At 47.5% G+C, this 21,099-nt stretch overlaps 1 protein-coding gene across 5 annotated transcripts in view; it reads right to left on the bottom strand.

The window, feature by feature from the left end:
* Positions 1 to 427: 427 nt before the first annotated feature.
* Positions 428 to 21,099, bottom strand: part of AFF2 (ALF transcription elongation factor 2) — a 492,108-nt gene continuing 471,436 nt past the window's right edge. For all 5 annotated transcript variants that reach the window (XM_079909775.1, XM_079909777.1, XM_079909776.1 and 2 more), the window contains 5 exons: positions 20,012 to 20,083; positions 19,130 to 19,223; positions 16,083 to 16,135; positions 10,032 to 10,222; positions 428 to 5,505 (listed from right to left, as the gene is read on the bottom strand). In XM_079909775.1, coding sequence (XP_079765901.1) covers positions 5,384 to 5,505; positions 10,032 to 10,222; positions 16,083 to 16,135; positions 19,130 to 19,223; positions 20,012 to 20,083 — 532 coding nt within the window. In that variant the 3' untranslated portion in view covers positions 428 to 5,383. The remainder of the gene's footprint in view (positions 5,506 to 10,031; positions 10,223 to 16,082; positions 16,136 to 19,129; positions 19,224 to 20,011; positions 20,084 to 21,099) is intronic.

Here is a 21,099-nt window from a genome sequence, read left to right as displayed (position 1 = left end):
ATTCACTTTGTTATAAAGCAGAAACTAACACACCATTGTAAAGCATTTATACTCCAATAAAGATGTAAAAAACAAACAAGCAAAAAAAAACCTATCTACATTTCCCAGAGGATTGACTCATACTTGAAAATGATGTAATAGTTTGTCATTAAAGTGTGTGTGTGTGTGTGTGTGTGTGTGTGTGTGTGTCCACAGAACATAACTGTGAAATCCGAGCCCTCTCTGACTGGCTGCAATCAGTACTGTGTACTCCCAACTTTGCGTACATCTCTTCCCAGCTCTGTGTTCAGTGACATCCTAGTAGCTGGAAATTAGCCATGGTGGGAGCAGTTACACCATGGAGACTGGCAAATGCTACAAATCAAGTGCTTTCTGTTCTCAGAGAGCTTGTTAAACGTTTGAGCAGTAGACCAGCGGTAGCATGCCGGGCAGATCAAAGGAGAAGCTAGTTCTGTATCTGGGCGACATGGTACCAACCCAGTCTCTTTGGGGGTTTCCCCAAGGCTGCTTCCTGCCCAGGGGCTCCTCTTCCACTGACGTCACCAAGTACCGCAGAACCTCAGAAGGGCATGTGCTTCTGGGGTGCATTTGGCTAGCCTTCCGCGCCCTGCTGGGCTCTAGGCTCTGAGATGTTTCCCCTACTTGGTAGCTACGAGAGCGATGTGGACCAGAACCAAACAGGTCAAGTGCCTGCAATTCCGATTAAGGTCCTGATCTGGCAGCTGGCTTCGTGCTGCAGAGGCTGGAGAATAATGATTCCCTCGGTAGGAACAGGCTAGCCACAGCTGCAAGCGTCCACGGGGGCATTCTTTCTTCAGGAGGGTTCCCAGCTGGTCTGCATGCGGCCGCTCACCAGCAAGCGCTGGTGGGCCCTGGGGGTGCTCCCCACAGCATCCTGCCAGGGGCCTGGTAGCAGGCTTCCTGGGTCTCCCCCTTCCCTCCGCAGAGTCTGGTATGAATCAAAGAGCCAACAAAATTGAGGTCACTGGCAAAAGAGTTTGAAATTTTGAATGATTTTTATTAAACACCATTAGTCTACACTGCACAGTTAATGAAACAGCAAAGCTCCAATCTCTTAGAAGAACGATGATTGATCATGGATCGGAACAGCAGTTCCGTGTCCCCTAAACCCATTGTGAGCCTGATGAAGGAGTTATTACCATCTCAGGTCAGAAGCAGAAAGGGGCGAGAACTGCAGCCTGGACTGGAAGGGCTTCCCTACCCGCTACCCCCGGCCCCACCCGCCTCAGCCCTCCCCACAATGCAATTTGCTTTGAGTTGATGGATTACAGAGGGAAACGTGATGCTCTTGGGAAAGGGGGTTTCTAGACTTGTGAGGAGGGGAACGGAAAGGGAACTCATACTTTTTCTTTCCCCGAAAATATCAGATGGTAGGATTAATGTCTGAGACCAGCCTATCCGATTAGCCTCCTGCCAGGGTCACTCACTGCTGACCGTCAATACACAGATGCCAGTTCTGTCGCTGGAGTTTGCAAACACTGAAGAGCAAATGAATCAGAGTTCCATCATGAGAATAAGGCTGTGCAAGTGGGAATGAGAACAACAACAACGACAACGACAACGACAACCAAGAAGAATTTAGTCCGCCAGTCGCATAATAGAGCGAGCGACAACGGGCGCCATATTTGTTCCCCACAGAACTGAATTTGGGGGCACGGAATCGACCCATCCATTCAATGTTGTGTAGCTCTAGTGTCTCGCCACACATTTTCTCCATGGGGAGAGTGATGCCTCTCTAAGCAAGCAGTTCATTGCCTTACTGAGTAGTCCTACCCAGTGATCCAGTTTGCTGTCTCCCACCTGCCACTCACGCAGGTGAAATTTTATCATGTCTGTTGAGAAGTACGTGAGGGCTCCTCCCTCACAGCTAAATCAATTCTGCCTTCAGAAATGCTTTCCAACTTCATTTTCCAACTTCAACCTCCGGGATGCGAATTTGAATAAAACACAATCCAAATTAGATAGCTCTGGGAAAGATACCGAGAGGACAAGTATCTTCCCACTGAAGACCCAATCCAATGCAATCTAGCAAGGTGATGTCCAAAGGAAAACCCACCATTTGGAAACTCAACAAAACACATTTTAGCCAATGGTTTTAAATCAAGCAACTTGGTTATTGATTGGAGATTTGAATCGTTTGATGTCATTACGTGGAAAAAAGGCATCCCAATCTCAAGTCTTTGAAAAGTTATCAGCAGCTAATCTGCTTTTCCAATTCTGTCATCCAAATAGAAAACTACTAGTATTTTCCCAATGACATTATTAAGTCATTAACAGTCTACAGGTTGGCTAACAACATGCTCACGGCTAAATCCTACCCCGAGGACCACACTAGTATACTCTTTTCAAATTAATCCTACCTACCAAACTCAGACAGTAATATGACAAAACCACTAAAAAATCCAAGGTTAATTAAAATACGAAGCCAAGCCAACATCATAACACAAACTTGTCAAACTCTCTGTGGTTGGAGCTTGGGTGACAAGTGAAGGCATAGTGGTGGCCCTACGGGGGTCCCGCTTGCAGGGCTGAGATCCTTCTGTGTACTTGCTCGCTCAGGTGGACCTGCCCGTTTCTCTGCCCGTTACCCCAACTCCATGTGCTTATCGCGAGATGCGTCTCACCAAGCCTCCATCCAAGTCTCGAGGCAGGATCTCTCACCACCATCCACGTGTCTTGTATCCCTCCCACAAACTGGTACACCGACGAGACTTACTTGACAAAATCCCTCAATCCCTCAAATAGCTGCACACCTACGACACACATCACCGTTTACAATGTGATGAACAGAGTGCCTAGAAAACAGCAACAGTCCTTAATCAGGAAACCGAAAGACGTCCACCTCCAGGGAGAGGAAGGTAATTCATCCTCCACGTTTAATTGGTTTCTAAGCTGCTTTACAAATGGGTCTCTGCTAAACCATCAGGTGGTGATCCTGAGCTCGCCTGTCAGATTTGGTCATTGTGCCACTGAGTTGGCACACACTTTACATTTAGCCACCAGGGGTGACACACCAGGCAGCAGGCAGGATGCTCTGCTGCTTCCGTGCTGTGTGCCACGTAGATATGATGACGCACTGAAACTAGAGCTACGAGTCTTTCATTCATGAGGCAATGTGCTAGTTTCCCCGGGAAACTGCCCCTAGCATTCTAATGTCTACTTTCCAGAGGTTGAATTTCAAGAAGAATCTACTCCTAAATCCATGATGGTCTAGGATTGTGGTCTAGGTTGAACTTGCAAGGCAAGCCAGCGGGCTTCATCATATAGTCATAGTCAGGCACTCTACCTGATAAGCCGTGGAAAACACACAGAGACCTTGAGTCACTGCAGAGCCATCAGCTTCATTTGGATAGGTGACACCCACCTTGGGTGTCCGGAGTCGTTCATAGGATCATTTTCCTCACTTAAGAGGCTCAGAAAAGATTCTCTCGGGTTTCATTGGTCTGTGTGTGTGTCTGCGTGTGTGAGGTTTGACGCTGAGACTGCCAACGTCCAGCTCAACCGTACCGGGAGCATGAAAAGTGCTGGTTCAGCTGCTGGGACGCTCCCAGCTGTCAGCTTTTCACAACGTGGCCTCAGCCATTGGAGGACAACTTCCACAGCCCTTATGATACAACAAAGGGCCTTCAACTCAGAGATGACCAGAGCGGAGCTCAAGTCTGGCTCTTTTGCAACTGGGGATACAGCTAACCTTGACAATGAGAGTGCGGAGTGATCCCTTGCCGTTCTTATCACAGACTTGCGTGACTTGCTTTCAAAATCATACAAGTTTGCATCTTTCATGTGTGTGTATATCTATTATTTATCTGGTCATAACTCAGTGAAGAGAATCCAATAACTCAGCAGATGAAGGGCTATGTGGAATTAGATACCGGCAGGTAATTACAAGGAACTAACGTAGGGATAGTTTTTACTACGTGTGGGGAATTCTTCTAGTGAGCTGGAACACCAAAGATGATATTTACATTGTGATGTTTAGGGACATAAAATGAACGCAGAGGATCATAAAGGGGTGGGGATAGTCGCAACTGATGCAGAAATATCTCCAAATCAAGGGAACTGTTCCCAATGTTCAGGGCTCTGTCAAAACCACCCTAGGGTGAAGCATGACCCCGAGACTCATTTTTTTTGTTAAAAGATTAGCTACTACTTAGAGAGTTTGAAGTTTTCTTCGGGATTTTCATGGAAATGATTCAAGCTAATATAGACTTGAATAAAACCAGTGATTGTATTTCCGTCAAAAGCTAATGAGCAGCCCCCCAAAAAAAAGAAAGAAAAGAAAAAGGAAAAGAAAGGTAGAAGAAAACAGAGAGAAGTGGAAAAGAAACCCGGTAAAATAGAAAATGGGGATAATACTTGGGGAAGTCCAGATTTTAAAGCCACTAGGAAGCAAACTGTATATGATTACTCCTAGGTAGTGACAACTTGACTTTCGTTTCCAGAGATCTGAGCAAAGCACAATAAAAAAAAAAAGTCCTGCCAGTTGTAGACCCCGCCAACCAACTGCAAAAGAGGCAGAGGTGTGCATTCCCTGGACGGTTTCCAGACCCCTCCCGTCTCTCATCTCTAAAACTGGAGTGTAGCGTTTTGGCTACGAGGGCGTGCACTGACTGAACTGCCCTCCAAGGGAGAGCTTTACACAAAGAGAATGCTGGGTGAGGATTTACGCTTCAAATCACGGAGTTCAAAAATATTTATGCCAGCTGATGCCTTAACGTTGTCGACATCAATCTTGCCACTCCTTCTCATCCTTGAAGTTTTTCAAATAGGGAATCAGGAAAGGGATACTAACTAAAAAGTCCTCTGGCTGCATTTCAGAGTGGCATTGCCGTGCTCATTAATTTTCTTAAGTTTGACTTTCTGATGTTGCTACAACATCTAACCAGTGGGTTGCGACAATGAAAATTCTCATCTGAAAACTGAGTCTGTGGGAACCCCAAAAGTTTAACAAAGGATTCTGAAGTATGTTCTTGTCCGGACAGAAGAGTGCAGTTTGGGGAATGGCTATTGCTGAAAATTTGCATCTTTGCAGGTCCTCTGTGCCTGCATTCCGTTTCACTTCTCAGGAACCTGTTCTCACAATTGCTTTCCATTCTTTGTTGTGGGTAGTGTGGACTTAAAACAATACTGTAGGGACTGTGTCATTCCATCAAGCACAAAAGGATGGTGGGATCTGTGAAATGCATATAAAATACTGAAAAATGACTAAGTGATAAAAGATACACTGCTCAGGTGTAGTGTCCACTTACAATGACTTCTGTTTTTCACAGATATCAAAAGAAGCATAAAAACAAACATAATCAAAGAGAATTTTCCCAAATGAGTGGAGTTCCACCAGTGCCGGAGACGGGGGCGCACCCCACTACAACAAGTGGGCGTCGATGCGCAGCCAGCACAGTCCCTGGCGAACGTAGCGGACGAGATTGGTCATGCTGCTGTGCTGGGTCAGGGGCCCCATCAACGTGTCCAGATCGCCAAAGAATTCTGAAAATCAGAGCAGACCTCGGTCAGGCCTTTGAACGACAGCAGGACCACAACCACGCGGGCGTTGGACAAGTTATCCGTTGTGCGTTCATTCATTCTTTCGACACAAGTGTCCAGAGTACCTGCTAGGTGACCCAAACTCCATATGGATGTCAAGCTCTACTATTTTAATGTTTTGTTAGCGCCCCAAGCTCTACAGCATAAATCAAGTTTGTGTCACTGTGGTTAAGAAAACACAAATTCGTTCAAATCTGTTCATTCATAGTAAGTTTTTTCAAATCACCATATATTTTCTCAGACGACACACACATATCACAGTATGCATATAGTACCTATAAAATATATTTGTCTAAATATTTATATGTTTATAGAAACATATATTTATGTATTGAAAATATACACATAACATTATGTATCTAAAATAAAATGTATCTAAATATATTTTATATAAAATATGGAATTTATATTTTTGTTTTTGTTTTGCGGTACGCGGGCCTCTCACTGTTGTGGCCTCTCCCGTGGCGGAGCACAGGCCCCGGACGCGCAGGCTCAGCGGCCACGGCTCACGGGCCCAGCCGCTCCGCGGCACGTGGGATCCTCCCGGACCGGGGCACGAAGCCGCGTCCCCTGCATCGGCAGGCGGACTCTCAACCACTGCGCCACCAGGGAAGCCCTGGAATTTATATTTTTATATATTATAAATTTATAGTTAGAAAGGGGTCTTTATACACAAAATGGTAGGGAGCCATGGTCTATATGATACCAAGCTGTTTTTCATTCTATGCGTTATGGAATTGAAAATATTCTCTTTTCCTTTTGTCTAAATGAACTGAGTATCGATGTTTCTTGCCTTGACGTAGATACAGCTGGTGAGCCTAGACGGCCATTAGCGCCATCGGCCTCTAAGGCCAGATAAATGTCTAGGAGGCATCTAGTTTGGTAAGTCTTACTCCTTTAGGGAAGGAAAATGACCTGTAAGGATCTGTCGCATAGCACTTCCCCCTGCCCCCCGGCACACGGATGGTAAGACTGCCTGGCCGATTCCCCTCCAGCTGACTCGGGGAAGGAATGGCACTGAGGCCTTACTACTAAGCAGTGGGACCAGAGTCTTAGACTGTCTGCTTTGGGGCGGGGTGGGAGGTCTGTGGGAAAAACTCTATGATGCCTAGAAAGCAGCTAGGCTTCCCCTTTGCACGTCTGTCTGGCACCACGATGATCTCGGTGAGAAGGAAACTCTTGGGCGTCCTGTTCCCTCAGCCACGAGGAAATCACTCGTGCTGGCTCGGTGGGGGGGAGGAGGCTGGAGACTACCTTCAAGTGGTTGGGATGCTCTCCTGCCTTCTTGGAAAGCAATTTCCATGCATGGGTTATGTGTGCTTGATTGCCCAGCAGATGGTATTTCACTAAACCATGCATTGATTCTTCACGTTATGTAGAACATATGGGCTCCTTCTCCGCGTATCAGCTTCATTTGATTATGTGATACTTTTTAACCTGTACTATGCAATAAAAGTAATTTCTGCTGATAAGGGAGTAAATTACTTTGGGCATTGAAAACACTCTCTTCCGTAATACAATATTAAGGGAGATGTTAAAGGACCCAGTTGTTGTCGAGTGAACGTGAGTGGGATGTCCCCTAGATATTGTGTACAAAGTCTGCGGTGGCATTCTATTTTTTTTTTGTGGTATGCGGGCCTCTCACTGTTGTGGCCTCTCCCGTTGCGGAGCACAGGCTCCGGACGCCCAGGCTCAGCGGCCATGGCTCACGGGCCCAGCCGGTCTGCGGCATGTAGGATCTTCCCGAACCGGGGCACAAACCCGTGTCCCCTGCATCGGCAGGCGGACTCTCAACCACTGCGCCACCAGGGAAGCCTCTGCGGTGGCACTTTTCATTGGGTACCCAGGTCACCATTTTAATAAGTGTTTCAAGTCAGCAGCTGGGAAGGTAAGGAACCGGGCTTCTAGAATAAAGGCCAGAGGGCAGAATCAGCCCTATTGGCCCATTTGAGCACCAGAATGTTCTGCAATGAGCCATCTGCAGCTGTACAGGTGGGCAGACATGGGGCAGGGGTGGAGACCTTCCACTGGGACAGCCAACCTCCGCCACCTCCATTGCATGATTGGGTGGAAAAAGGTGCAGGTACGTGGTGGTCTCCAGTGGGAGGCAGAGTACCAATCAAAAGGGAAGTGCCTCAGTTTCCCCATGTCTATGTAGACAAGACAGATGTGGGAAGAAACCCCCACTTCAAGCAGTTCAGAAATGACAAAGTGTGTGAAACTCAGGGCCGTAAACAGAAGATTCCAAACTAGGTCCTCTCCCCGGCCCCTGGTACAGCCCTAGGACCACACCAGTGGGGTGCAGCATCTTTCTGCTGGTAGACTGACACAGTCATTTTGATTCAATATTAGTCAGGGAATTGAACAACTCCTTGACACACTGTGCTAAGGCCAAGATGAGCACCATCTGAGTCCAACATCAGCCCAGCCGCTACATTGCTCCTGGAAAGTTCTGTGGTTAATTTAGAAGGAATTACTTTAACAGATTTTGAAAATAGATGCAATTATGAAGGAAATCCATAAATATTGAACAGCTCTCCAGTTACCAGTACAAAATAAGACAGAGAAGAGCAGAGGCCGACAAGCTAGGCAAGACTTAAAATGCTTTATGCCTTCCTGAGCAATTCTAGAACCCTTGGATTGGCCTGGTTGTCTGGGTTAGTTGTCTTTGGATTTCCAGAAGCCTAGGGAAGTGGACAAGTTAAGAACTGCCCATTACTCAGATAACTGAGGACAGGAGCTCACTGAAGGTCTCCAAGGACCCGTTGTTAATCTCGCCCTCTAGATGGGCAGTGCATCCTATAGGATAAAAGTTCACACTCTGAAACCAGACATTTCTCGATTCAGTTTCTGCTTCCAATATGATGAGCTGTGATATCATGGGTGAATTTCTGCATCTCACTGAGCCTCGGTTTCTACAGCTAGGAAATGGGGCTAAATGACACAACAAATGATAAAACAAATAGTACAGCACCTGGCGTATAGAAATGACCGCAGGAACACACAGAACCAACACATGCAAATAGCCCTAGGAGCCAGTGCAAGTTTAGAGCTGGGTCAAGGGGTCGGAGTCCCAAATTATGCAATATGCTTTGATAGCCACAGACTCTTTCAATTATATAGATGTGTCATCATATGGAGTAAGGAAAGAGAAAGAAATCTTTGTAGGATTTCTACCTCGCACTTGATATTTTATGCTAGGTGATTTACACATCTTATTTTATTCCACCCACGTCTACCATCCTTCTGGGTAGTTTCATCATCAGCCTATTATATCCATTCTAGAGATGGAAGCTAGGGAGTAGCTCACAGATTTCAGTAACTTGCCTGGGGTCACCCAGCCAGTGCCCGACAGGATTCAAGCTTAAGTGATTAGGCTTCAAAATCTCACCCTTCCTAGTTCCGTGGGACAGTTTCCCCGCCCGCTTAGTGATGCCGCAATAGAGATGCAGCCAGGAGGAGGGGCCGGTAACCCACGGGAACGCCCCTCTGCATCTAGGTAGCCTGCAGCCCCAGCCTGATTCCAAGAAAGTCCTGTCACTGTCTGGGACCCAAGCCCACTCCATGCAACTTATACCATACCCTGTCCCAGCAGGGGCCACCAGCCTGCGAGATGCTAATTCTTGCCTGTACCTAGCCAGATGTCTCTACTGCTCTAAACCACAGGTCACCTCTTTGCAGTCTGATTCAGAAAGACCCACATCTGTCCTCACTTCGACTAGAGTGGGTCTGTCGCTGACTGCTGGGCCAGAATCACCGAAGTCAACTGAACGGCCAGGGCAAAAGTATGGTTTCTTTGAACTTCCCGTCTTCATTAGGATAGGCGGCTTTGGGGCGAACCTGTGTGACAGCTAGGGTCACAGATGGCAGCATGAGTGGCGGAGGACCACTGACTCACCCTCTGGTGAAGCAGGGCTCTCCTCACATTTGTTTTGTAGCCAACCTCATGTGTTCCCATGAACAGGGCTCTGATCTTTCATCCCAGGTGTCAGTGGGTGAAAAACACTAGCTGAGCCTTGGCCTTGGCTTCTGACTGCAAAGCCGCATCGTCATGTACTCACTGGAGCTGACGATTAAAACGAAGGTAAAAGGCCTTGGTTCAACCCCACCTCTCCAAAAAAATAAAAAAGCCAAGTGCCTTAATCCCAACTAATTTGCAAATCATTCTTTTCCCCTTTGCTCTGTTTCTCTGCATTGATCCTTACCATTGAGTGAAAATGCGAAACAGACATTTGCCAACACATCATAGGTCAAGTTACCTTAAACTTTAAAGGAGAACTCAATCCTAGGCCTTTTTCACTCTCTCAGCAAAAACTGGTCACCACGTCAGCCCTGAGCTAACCCCCTCTTCCCTCACGTAGCCCTGGAAATCAGACAGAAAGAGAAGGCCACCACGGAAAACTCAAGCCATTGAAAGCAAGTTGACTCCACCATGGCCCGTGAGCAATGGGTCGAGCAGAGCAGCATACCTTTATTCTCTCTTGTCAGTTTGTCGGCCATGTCCCAGTGTTCGTAGCCCCGTAACACGTTGCTAGTGATGTTGACATGGCTGGCGGCCATGTGGTGAATGCGCTGGGGGATGGTGACCGGGCCGTTGTTACAGTTCCCCATTGCGTTGATGGGAGACACGTTGTTGAGAGACACTGGGGATGGAGTGTTTCTGGGGGATGGGAAGAGACAGGCTTTGTTAGGTTGCTTGGGAAGAGTGACAGCGGCGTCCTAGGCCTCCCCCATCACACTGGGTCCTCATGAGGACGTGATTTGCCACAGTGAGTTTTAGCATGGTGAACATATATGAAGCTTGCTCTTGCAACCCACCGACTCCTCTCAGAGGACATCCTATAGCTTTTGCCAGCACCGTAGCTTTCTCCAGAGGCCCCAGCGTAGAGAGAACTTATTATCGCCCTGTTCCTGCCTCATTAGACCAACCCACACGGGGCCACAGGGCCAGGCTGTAGAACGAGCCATCCTTATCCTTTTCTAGCTTTAAACCCTGAAGTCTGACTGCCTTTGGGAACCACTGACGACTCCATGCACATCGCTACTTTGTTTTAAAATACCACACAGAGAGCTGGGTGAATCTTCCTCTGGCATTAATTCTACCCACAAATGTAGCTCTTACTTTGAATACATCTAACAAGTCTTCTGATGTTCCAGAGAAAGCATCAGCTCAGAGCTACGATGATTTCTCTACCTGCTGCCAGAATGGATACTGGCACTTAGAAAAGACTTGATGTGCAGTACTGGTCTCTTATCAAAGTGTTTTGAACAATAAGATTATGAATATCTCTTTAGGATTCTTTAAGACGTGGCTACAGGATGGCTGTTAATTGCTGGCGGTTCACCTGCACACTGGGTTATAAAGAGAAGTTTGGGGAGTTCGTACTTTGGGCAGTACCAATGTTCGGAGGTAGATTTTTGTTTAATCCTTTAATGCCAGCAACAAGAAGTCGCCGGCTGGCTGCACGTCGCATGGAGGGTCAGGGACAGTCCCAAAGGCTGGGTGGCTGCCTGTGCCCACGAGCAAGACCTATGCACACCCACCAGCCCCCCTGTCCTCGTTCAGCCAGCCCTCGAATGACTGCCCATCGTGAGGCGCCCTTCTCACACTCCCTCCCCTGTGCCAGCCACCTGTTGGCAACTACCTTTGCAGGGTGGCTGTATTTCTCAGAGCCGATCTCTGCTCCTAGAACAGATGCGCACCCTGACAGGCTGCATACACAGAGGATTTGGGGGAACGGCAGTCACCACGTACCAAAATGCCAAAGCGGGGCTGACTCGGTCTGGGAGCAACTCAACTGATGCACTCGCCTGAGACTCACGCAGGCGGTGCCTACAGCCACGGGAGGGCATTGGTCCATTTCCGCAAACAGAGTATGTCTTCTGGTATGTTCTGGCATGAGGGGGAAAGTGGATCCTCTGTGCAAGTGCTCTGCGCTTGTGTGATGGAAGAGGGTGTGAAGGTTTTCCTGCTCTGTTTATAATTTCTGAGATGTTTGATACTTCTTGATGGAAAGATTTACTTTCAAGGCGGGGTGTGGTCAGGGGAATGGTTAAACTCAGGGACCTGGGCACAGAAGTGTTAGCAGAAGAGCAGTGAATGCTAGATTTTTTTGTCATGGCAGGTTGCAAATGCTATTTTCTAGTCTTTTCCCACCCAGTGGTGGTCATTAACCCGTAAATGTCAATTTACGGCCAGAAAGGAAAACGTCCTCATTTGTAATCTCTAGAGAAGACTGCAGAGGTGTCAGTGTCACAGATGTTGAGAGGGGGACCGTGGGGTGCTGGGAAAGTTCTGGAATCCCAGGGACCGGGACTCTAGCCTGGCCCTGCCTTACGTACAATTGCCGTGTGCTCCTGAGACCCCTCCCCTCGCTGGACCTTCCCTGGCCTGCAAGAAAAGGCTGGATTCAGTGATTTCCAATCATGTCCAGAAGTCATAAGGGGAAACACATCACCTCCGTTTATCTCCTACATCCTGAAAAGGCCTTTTCAGTTTACAACGTTGAAGAGCTATTGAGGGGCTTTCTTTCCCTTCCACTCGGCACCTTCTTTTAAATAATCAGCGGTGGAGGCGAGGAGAGCGAGGGCATGTGTTCGGTTTTGGTCACGACGGACCTGACACGAGGCTCTGTGAGCTGACCTTGCGCGGAGGACGGCTGCACACCCTGCACACAGCATCAGACGCGTGAAATCCACGAATCAAAACCTGCCTAGGACACTGCCTCTGGCTGAAAGAGGGCCGTTGCCGCCTCATCTTGGTGTGCCTCCAACCCCAGCTTGGCTCTCCCCACAGCTTGGGCTTCGTCGTTCAGTTCTCCCTCTGTGGATCTGCTTCAGATCTGGTGCTGTTCTTCACACGTCCGTGGCACGTGGCCATGAGTGTGTACGCCCCAGCACGGGCTTCCGACCACTCACAGCATAAGCACCCTGGGCGTCCAACATGCTCCCTTGCCTCCCAACCGCACTCAGCCCCTGCTGTTCCTGGTAATCACGAGTCACGTCCCCGTTGGAGGTGGTGGCGAGCCCTGCGCGTGGAATGCACTTCCCCCAGGGGTCTGCATGGCTCGCCCTCCCATCATCCTTCCCTAATGTCCCTATTCAGGATCTTCCTCCCCCAGGCCAAGCAGCCCTTTCTATCCCCGCTCCCTGTTTCGCCTTCCTCTATGACATTTATTATCTAGCATATGCACTCTTTTTGTACTGTCTTTCTCTTCCAAAAGAATGTGACCTTGAGGAGGTCCTTGTCTCTAGATCCTTGTCTATTTCATCCAGCGTCATTCCCAGCATCTAGAACAGTGCCTGGTGCACATACCATGTACTTAATACCCGTTAGATAAATGAATGGATTACCTTCCAGCCATCCCTCTGTTATTATGTAGTATCCACTACACATGAGGTGCTCTGGGGAGGGAAGACGAACAACGTACAACAGTGCCTGGCAGAGTGTCTCATACACAGCAGGCACATGCAATAAATATCTGGTGAATAAAAGAATGAGCAGCCCCTTATCAAAACGAGCAAATAGTCTAATGGGGAGGGAACTCCGTTAAATTCTGACAATCTCGGCTAAGTGCCAAAAGTGAAGTGTACACCAAGAGCTGTGGGAGCTCTAGGGGCGAGATCACTGATGTTTTCCAACTCAAAAAGGTAACAATGACAACAAAACGTGGCAGTGGCAGGAGCCACTATTTGTTAAAGTTGCCGTGCACCAAGCCCAGTGCTCTGGGCTTCACCGATATTATCTCTAAGCCTTGTGACAACTCTGTGGGCGAGTTTCTGCCACCACTGTTTCACAGATGGCAAAAGGGCTCAGAGAAATTCAGCTCCTTTTTGAGGGTCACGTAGCAAATCGGTTGAAGGGCCAGGATTTGAAAGCAGGTCTGTTTTCCTCCAAAGTCCACTCTCCTTCCATTCCATCAAATTACCTCAAAGTCCTACACTCCCTCTGCTAAAGGATTCACCTGACTTGGGTGTTCATCTCGACCCTCACCCTTGAGTCCACACTGGCTTGTTTCTACCACTGTCCCCAAGCTCACGCCACGTTCACGCAGGCACAGCCCTCCCTAATCTTGGGGAGAAGTTTTGCCTGATGGGAATGTTCCCTCCAGTGACCACCAAACTCCTCACATCTTTTTATTGGCCAATGTCCCAAACATGTGGAGATATCTCTTCTCTTCCAACCCTTTCAATATGGTACCCACGGCCACCTGTCTACTGAAAGAGTTCTTCTAAAGGCCTCAGATGGCCTCGTTCTTTCCTCCTTCCATAGCCTTCCCCGCCTTCTTTCTTTTTATTCTCTCTGGGTGACATCTGAGACTGCTGCCCCGCCCTTTTAGACTCTCCATAACATGGTTTCCATGACTCTCTGTGGAGGTCAAAAAAGCTGGTGCACCACCTGTTTCTGTATGGCCTGTGAGCTATGAATGGTGTGAAAAGATGGACATTTGCAGTCAATTGGATGAGCGAGAATGCTACCTTTGAACCCCAGGGACGCAAAATGTTATTTTTTCAAAATTCCATTCCTCTCCTGAACAGACTTGTATTATAAAACTTGTACTTAACTGCTGTTATATTCTGAATTTCATCAGTGAGATGTTTGTGGAAACTTGTTTTCTCTTATGTTCTCTTTACATATGACACCCTCGGTTTTGCCTCTGGGCCGGCAAAGCCCCAAGTATGTACTATCCGGCCCTTTGCAGAAAAGGTTTGCCGACCCCTGCTCTGTATCAAGCGGATTTTTCTTCTCCTTCTTCCAACTGCTTCTTCACGGTCAGGGTCAAGGCATCGTGAAAGGTCTGGTGCGGGGCCAGCTGTCATCATTCGCTGGGGGAAGCAGGCTATAGTGTTGCTGGGAGACAAAGAAGCCCTCCCTGACCACCCATGGAGGTCCGCGCTCTCTTTTGCTTGGGTGTCTGCAGAACTTTGTTCATACCTGTCACCCCCCTCCACTGGACTGCGTGCTTCTCGAGTGCAGGGAGCCCTTGGAATTCCGCTGCGTCCCAGGTCTCTTGTAGGGAAATGTACCCAAAGTGTTTGCTGAATGAATGGGCTGTAACCTCTGGGCGACCGTTTTGAGTTGCCTCATTCAAAAGCTCTCTGGACTACCAACGGGATTGTGCTTTCTTCAGACAGGAGCTGCTTTAAAAATCATTTCGGGGCGCTTTTCACGTGACTTCACAAGCGTACAATGTGTTTGAGTTCTTTCGTTGCAGAATTAAAAAAAAATTTTTTCCCAATGATCCTTTAATGGCTGCTTACCTGAATTTGCCCTTGCTTTACTCCGTGCTCAGAGAAAATAGCTTTCTCTGGGCCTTTCAATAGTTATTTTTATTTTCTGAGCTTCCAGAGAGAAGCGTTCTTTCACTTTTGTCCGTCAGTATAAGAGTGAGACCTAATTCAACAGTTTGAACGGCACTTCCTTTCAATACAGTAATTGAGTTAACACGTAGTTTTTAATGGATCTGCTCCCTCACTCTGAATGTTTTTATGATCTTAGAGTTCACAATCCCACTGCTTCGGGACTGTGCTTTAAACTATAAAGTGGCAAAGGAGACTCTTTCACTGTTCAAGAAAGTGTTTTGATCAGAGACATAAGAATTTTGAAATGAAGAAAAATGGGGAACCCCCCCCCAGCTCTTTGTGAAGGTATACATCCACTGGTGGGAAGTGGGCTTGGGGTGGTGAGGGAGGTATTGGAATCACAGGAGAAACGGGTGCTCAAGCCAGTTAAGTGTGGGCATGTAGGCAGTTCAGGGCTGAGACAGAACTAGGATTCCAAGTCGCCCTCTGAAAAGGAACCTGTCTTCAGATGAGCCTCCGATGTCACTGGGTCCGGCCCTTTCATTGTAGAGAGAGGAAGGGGCTCTCTTAGTTTACCTTGGGAGCTAAGGGCAGCTCCTGGCCCACGTCAGCTGGCTTCCCAGCTCCTGCCCTACTGCTGGAGGGCTGAGCTGCCCCGAGCAGATAGGGCTCTAAGGACGGCCGCAGAGTGGGTGAGTTCACTGAGCCTCAGACCGGCAGCAGCGTAGCTGCTGTTACATTTCAGGTCAGGGTATTTTAGTATTAATATAAAAATCATCATGAAGGTTCAGATAATTGGCTGACCAAGTGCCTTCACATTTTCAGCGCTATTATGCCTCTGGTTTTATTAAAGCACTTACCATATATCAATGAATATTTCATTGGTCTTTCATTACTGAGTGACTCATTGAAAAATCACTGCAGTGGAGGTAACTTTACCCTGCCTCCCCGAAATGGCACGGTGCTTGCCATCTCATTAACTGATACTTTTATGGCCGTCATTTGGCTTAAAGATCAAATAGTGAAAGAAATTTGGAATCACATCATCTTAAACTTTTCTGTCCTGCTATTAGCTGAAACCTGACTAGAATTCTGCGTGCACCAAAATTACTGTAGATTCAGAACCGACCTCTCCACCTGGGGTTGTCAATACCCAATATTTGGGGTCTATTCGATCGCTGATTTTCATGAAAAAATAATTTTCAGAAGATACTTACTTTCCATTGCCTACCCATGGAGATGGTATCTGAGCGACTTTTGAAGCATTTTGCTAAAAGAGAGAAAGAGAGAGGGAAATGAGGACATCTATCTTGTGTTTTATTAATTCAGAAACAGATGGAAGTGTGATTTCGAGTACATTAATATTGATTGCAGCATTTCGGGATGCCTCCTGTTTCCTTACCAGAGCTGGAATGTATGTGCACGTCAGCACACCACGATGCGCACTCGATGAAAATAGCTGGTTGGGATAATTAGTGGGCTCCAATCAGGACCATGAAAGTCACTTGATGAAAGATCTTATATACTAAAAGGCCCAGTGAAATCAGACTCAGTTCTCCAAGAAGTGGTTTAATTATCCTCATCTGAAATTTATTCTGCAAAACAAGCTCTTCAGAGTACAGACAAGCTTTTCACCTTTAGCTCCAGTTACAAACTTTTTCCCTGGGATGCAAGGTAGGAGGTCATTTCTGAAATCCCAGGAACTCGCCAGGACCAAGCAGCATTCGTGTGTGTGTGTGTGAAGCACCTTGATCTACTATCATCACATGCATATCCTCATGGCTGACGGTTTTGCAGGGCTGCATTACAGTGGATCACTAAACAATCTTTCCCTCGGATGGGCTGGTTTAAAGAATGGGCCTCCTCGAAAAGGGAACCCCCCTGCACTGTTGGTGGGAATGTAAATTGGTGCAGCCGCTATGGAAGACAGTATGGAGGTTCCTCAAAAACTAAAAATAGAGCTACCATATGATCCAGCAATCCCACTCCTGGACGTATATTCAGAGAAAACCATACTTTGAAAAGATACCTGCACCCCAATGCTCATCACAACACTATTTACAATATCGAAGATATGGAAGCAACCTGTGTCCATAAACAGATGAGTAGATAAAGAAGATGTGGTGCATATATTCAATGGAATATTACTCAGCCATTACAAAGAATGAAATAATGCCATTTGCAGCAACATGGATGTACCTAGAGATGATCATACTGAGTGTGAAGTAAGTCAGAAAGAGAAAGACAAATATCATATGATATCACTTATATGTGGAATCTAAAATATGACAACAATTGAACATATCTATGAAACAAACGGACTCACAGACATAGAGGGCAGACTTGTGGTTGCCAAGGGGGAGGGGGTGTGGGGGAGGGGTGGGTTGGGAGTTTGGGGTCAGCAGATGCAAACTAGTATGTATAGGATAGATAAACAACAAGGTCCTACTGTAGAGCGCAGGGAACTCTATTCAATACGCTGGGATAAACCACAATGGAAAAGAATATGAAAAAGAATGTATACAACTGAATCGCTTTGCCTTACAGCAGAAATTAACACAACATTGTAAATCAACTAGACTTCAACCAAATACATTTTTAAAAAAAGAAGGGGTCTCCTCTGTTGTAGTGGCGGTACACTTGTGGAGCACAGGAAAACCTGACACTCGGCACCGCCCCATGTGGACAGCTCGTTATAATGGCCTCACAGGTGGGAGCCTCCAGCTTTGAACCTCAAAGAAGCTCAGCGCACCGCCAGAGGAGTGAGTTACTTAACGTCTGTTTGGTATCTTGCAGTGCCCTGAAAGCTACACAGGACAGGCCGCAGAGGACAGATGCTGGGGCTGGGGCTCAAAGCGCGACCACAGCATCAGCACTGCCTGGGAACTCGTTAGAAATATGCCCATTCTTAGGGCACCCCGGACCTACAGCATCAAGACGCCTTTCCAGAGCCCGGGCTGACACTGTAGACATACGGTCGTGGGCAGCTGCTGCACGTGACCGTGTTCACCTCCACAAGCACTGGCTTTATTACGGCCACACCACACGGTAGCTGGGGAACCCGCTCCTTTTCCCGAGTCGGTGTCCGCACAGCGCTGTGCACCCTCTCCCACCGGGTTCTGATGTCTGAGGTAAGGTCAGGATTTGATTCATTTCAAACAACTGCCTTGGTGCAACCGAGCCAAGTTGTCTGATGAACTTGGCAAAAAAAAAATCAATAAAAAAATTGTCCTTTTCCTTTCAGGACCTGCCCAACAGGAGCCTTGAACCCCCTCAACTCTAAAACGTGACCAGTGTTATGGGGGTAGAAGCCACAGAAGCTCCAAGGACCCTCAAGCCAGTGATACCCGGCACAGCGGCCAGGCCTAGCTCCAGGCTTGCAGCTTTCATTCGGGCTCATTCCCACATTTCGGCATTGCATCTCGTGGTTGAAATATCTTGTTTTGCTTGCAGATTAAAAACTTCAGGGCTTCCCTGGTGGCGCAGTGGTTGAGAGTCCGCCTGCCGATGCAGGGGACACGGGTTCGTGCCCCGGTCCGGGGGGATCCCACATGCCGCGGAGCGGCTGGGCCCGTGAGCCATGGCCGCTGAGCCTGCGCATCCGGAGCCTGTGCTCCGCAACGGGAGAGGCCACAGCAGTGAGAGGCCCGCGTACCGGAAAAAAAAAAAGAAAAAAACAAAACTTCCGCTCCCTAGACGATGCATTTGTTTATTTATTGTTTGTTATTTTGGCAGCCAAAGCAATCAGCTATCTTCAAGTGCAACCACTGTCCTCCAAGACTCCCCATGGTCAAAGGGGGTGTGGCTGTCCCCGCAGAGCCCAGGGCGGCTGCGGTGACTTCTCTCATTGCCGAGAAATTTCTAGGCTGGCATCTCATGTAACACGAGACCGGCCATAGCCATGGCCACAGCTCCAGCCGCGTCCTCTGGCGGGTCCACCGTGCAGGGTGGGCGGAAGGCATCGCCCCCCCCCCCCAACCCTGACTGCAGCTGGGAAGCTGCCCGGGGCCATTTGTTCAGTCCAGAGAATCATCAGGGGATTGAACTTGTACCTTCTCTCTCTGGAATCAAATTGTACCTTCTCTCTCTGGAATCAAATCAAACCTAAGCTCTCTGCTGAGCCCCAAAGGAGAGGTGGGAGGACCCAGGATGAGCAAGGTTAAGCCTTTGGCAGCAGCAACCTTGACATTTAATAACATGCCTGCCATGTCTCATTAGTGATTTAATCACCCGGGGCCTATAAATTATACCAAATAAGGATTACCTTAAAATATTCCATCAGTGATCTGGAGTACTTCATGGCGTGGTCCTTCTTCAGTTTGAACATCCGCAGGTAGAGAAGTGATAAGCATCGGTAGCTGTGGTGTTGAGGAAAGGACCGTGTTAATGCCACTGCGTAATCAAACCTATAAAACTAAAAACTGATTCCTATTTTGCAGTCACTCTCCTACGGTTATTGAGGAATATAAGTGAAAAAAGAAAAAAAATTTAAAAAGAAGGAGTAAGCATAGCACAGGGAACTATACTCAACATCCTGTGATAAAGCATAATGGAAACGAATATGAAAAAGAATATATATAGATGCTGTGCTGCACAGCGGAAATTAACACAACATCGTAAAGCAACTACACTTCAATGAAAGTTTAAAAAAAGAAAAAAAGAGTTCACAAAAGATGGAAGAAGGGGGCCGAATGTCAAAGTCGGGGAGCTATTTTAAGAAGCTACACTGATGACTTTGAGGATGGACGAAGGGGCCCTGAGCCAGGGAGTGCAGGTGGCCTCTAAAAGCTGGAAAAGGCCAGGAAGTTGATTCTCCCCTAGAGCCTCTGGAAGGAATGCAGCCTCGCTGACACTCTGATTATAGGCTCGTGAAACACAAGTCAGACTTCTGACCTTCAGAACTGTAAGATAATAAATTTGTGTCGTTTTTTAAAAAAAAGAAGGGGTAAGCATTAAAATCCCATCTTGATAAGGGTATAAATTCAGAGAGTAAATTTTTAGTCAGCGACTGAAAAAACCCACCAGTTAGCCTTCCAGAGTTTAATGGAAAACAAGAATAATGATCTGGGGGTAAGCAGCTTAAGTTGACTTTTCAAATCCTTCTGCAACATTTCAGCTGTTTCCTGGTGGCCTCCAGGAGGCTTACCATAGTACGGCCAGCTTTTTCTCCCCGTCCGAAGCCAGGGGGCTTGCAAAGTTTTTCAGCCTCATTGCATACCTTTGAAGAGAAAGGACAAGCTCAAGTGGAATGCATCTGACCCTTCAGAAAGTCCCAAAGTCATTGGCGTTCTCATCACCTAAGTGCGCCAGCCCCACATGTGCTCTGGGTGTCAGGACCGAGAAGGGCACGTGGGCAAAAGTGTGCTTTCCCGAAAACATATACAAAACGACGACCACAGGAGTGTCACGATGGCACTGCTGTGACGGATGGAAGCTAGCTGGAGAAGCCAGCTACAACCGGAGCCCACGTTCCAGAACGGTGCTGTGGAACTACTGTGGGTCTGGCGTGCGTATAAATGCTGGCAAAATACTGTTTCTAAGAACATTCTAGTTAAACAATATTATTGGCTTTCAATGAGACGTGGACACAAATGTCAGTTTCAGTCGAGTTTTTGACAGATGAGGTAAATAATAACACAGCTATGTCTGACCTGAGTGTAGGGAGGCCTCCATCACACGGTTACAATAGCTGTGTGTTTCTAATGGCTCAGGTGTGGAACATATTCCTCTAGGAAGTGGTTTTTTTGTTTTTTAAGGGAGGTACATTTCACAGCAGGTAAAGGTCTGAGCGCCCCTAATTTATGGCGCTTGTATATTTTGTCTTTCCACTCTCTTTAATCGTTACTGTTCCACACCGGGGAGATCAAAGGTTGAGTAATTCCCATTTTTTTTTCTTCGAGCTGAGCAGATTCCATTCTGGGCATTTAGACTCTTGAAAATCAATTCATTGCATAAAATCATTGTCTGAGCTTTAATGCAATTTCACAGGCACTCGTGGTGGGATAAGTAACAGAGTTCAGTGCTGCAGAGGGAAGTTGAAGATGTGCAGGCAGCCCCGACTAGCTCTCGATTACGAGAAGGCGACGGTGAGCCCGCACTTTCAGCAGCCTCCCCGGAACACCGGCGCCCCCTATCGCTCTGCTCTCCCCAGTTACTGCCCCAGTTCTGTCCAGTGAACATTTTCCAGCAAAAGGACCCGCGCACTTGATGTGGGTCCCTCCTGTTGTTGCCATA

Source organism: Stenella coeruleoalba (assembly GCF_951394435.1).
Source record: "Stenella coeruleoalba genome assembly, chromosome: X".
Taxonomy (NCBI): Eukaryota; Metazoa; Chordata; class Mammalia; order Artiodactyla; family Delphinidae; genus Stenella; species Stenella coeruleoalba.
This window is presented reverse-complemented; position numbering and strand designations above follow the sequence as displayed.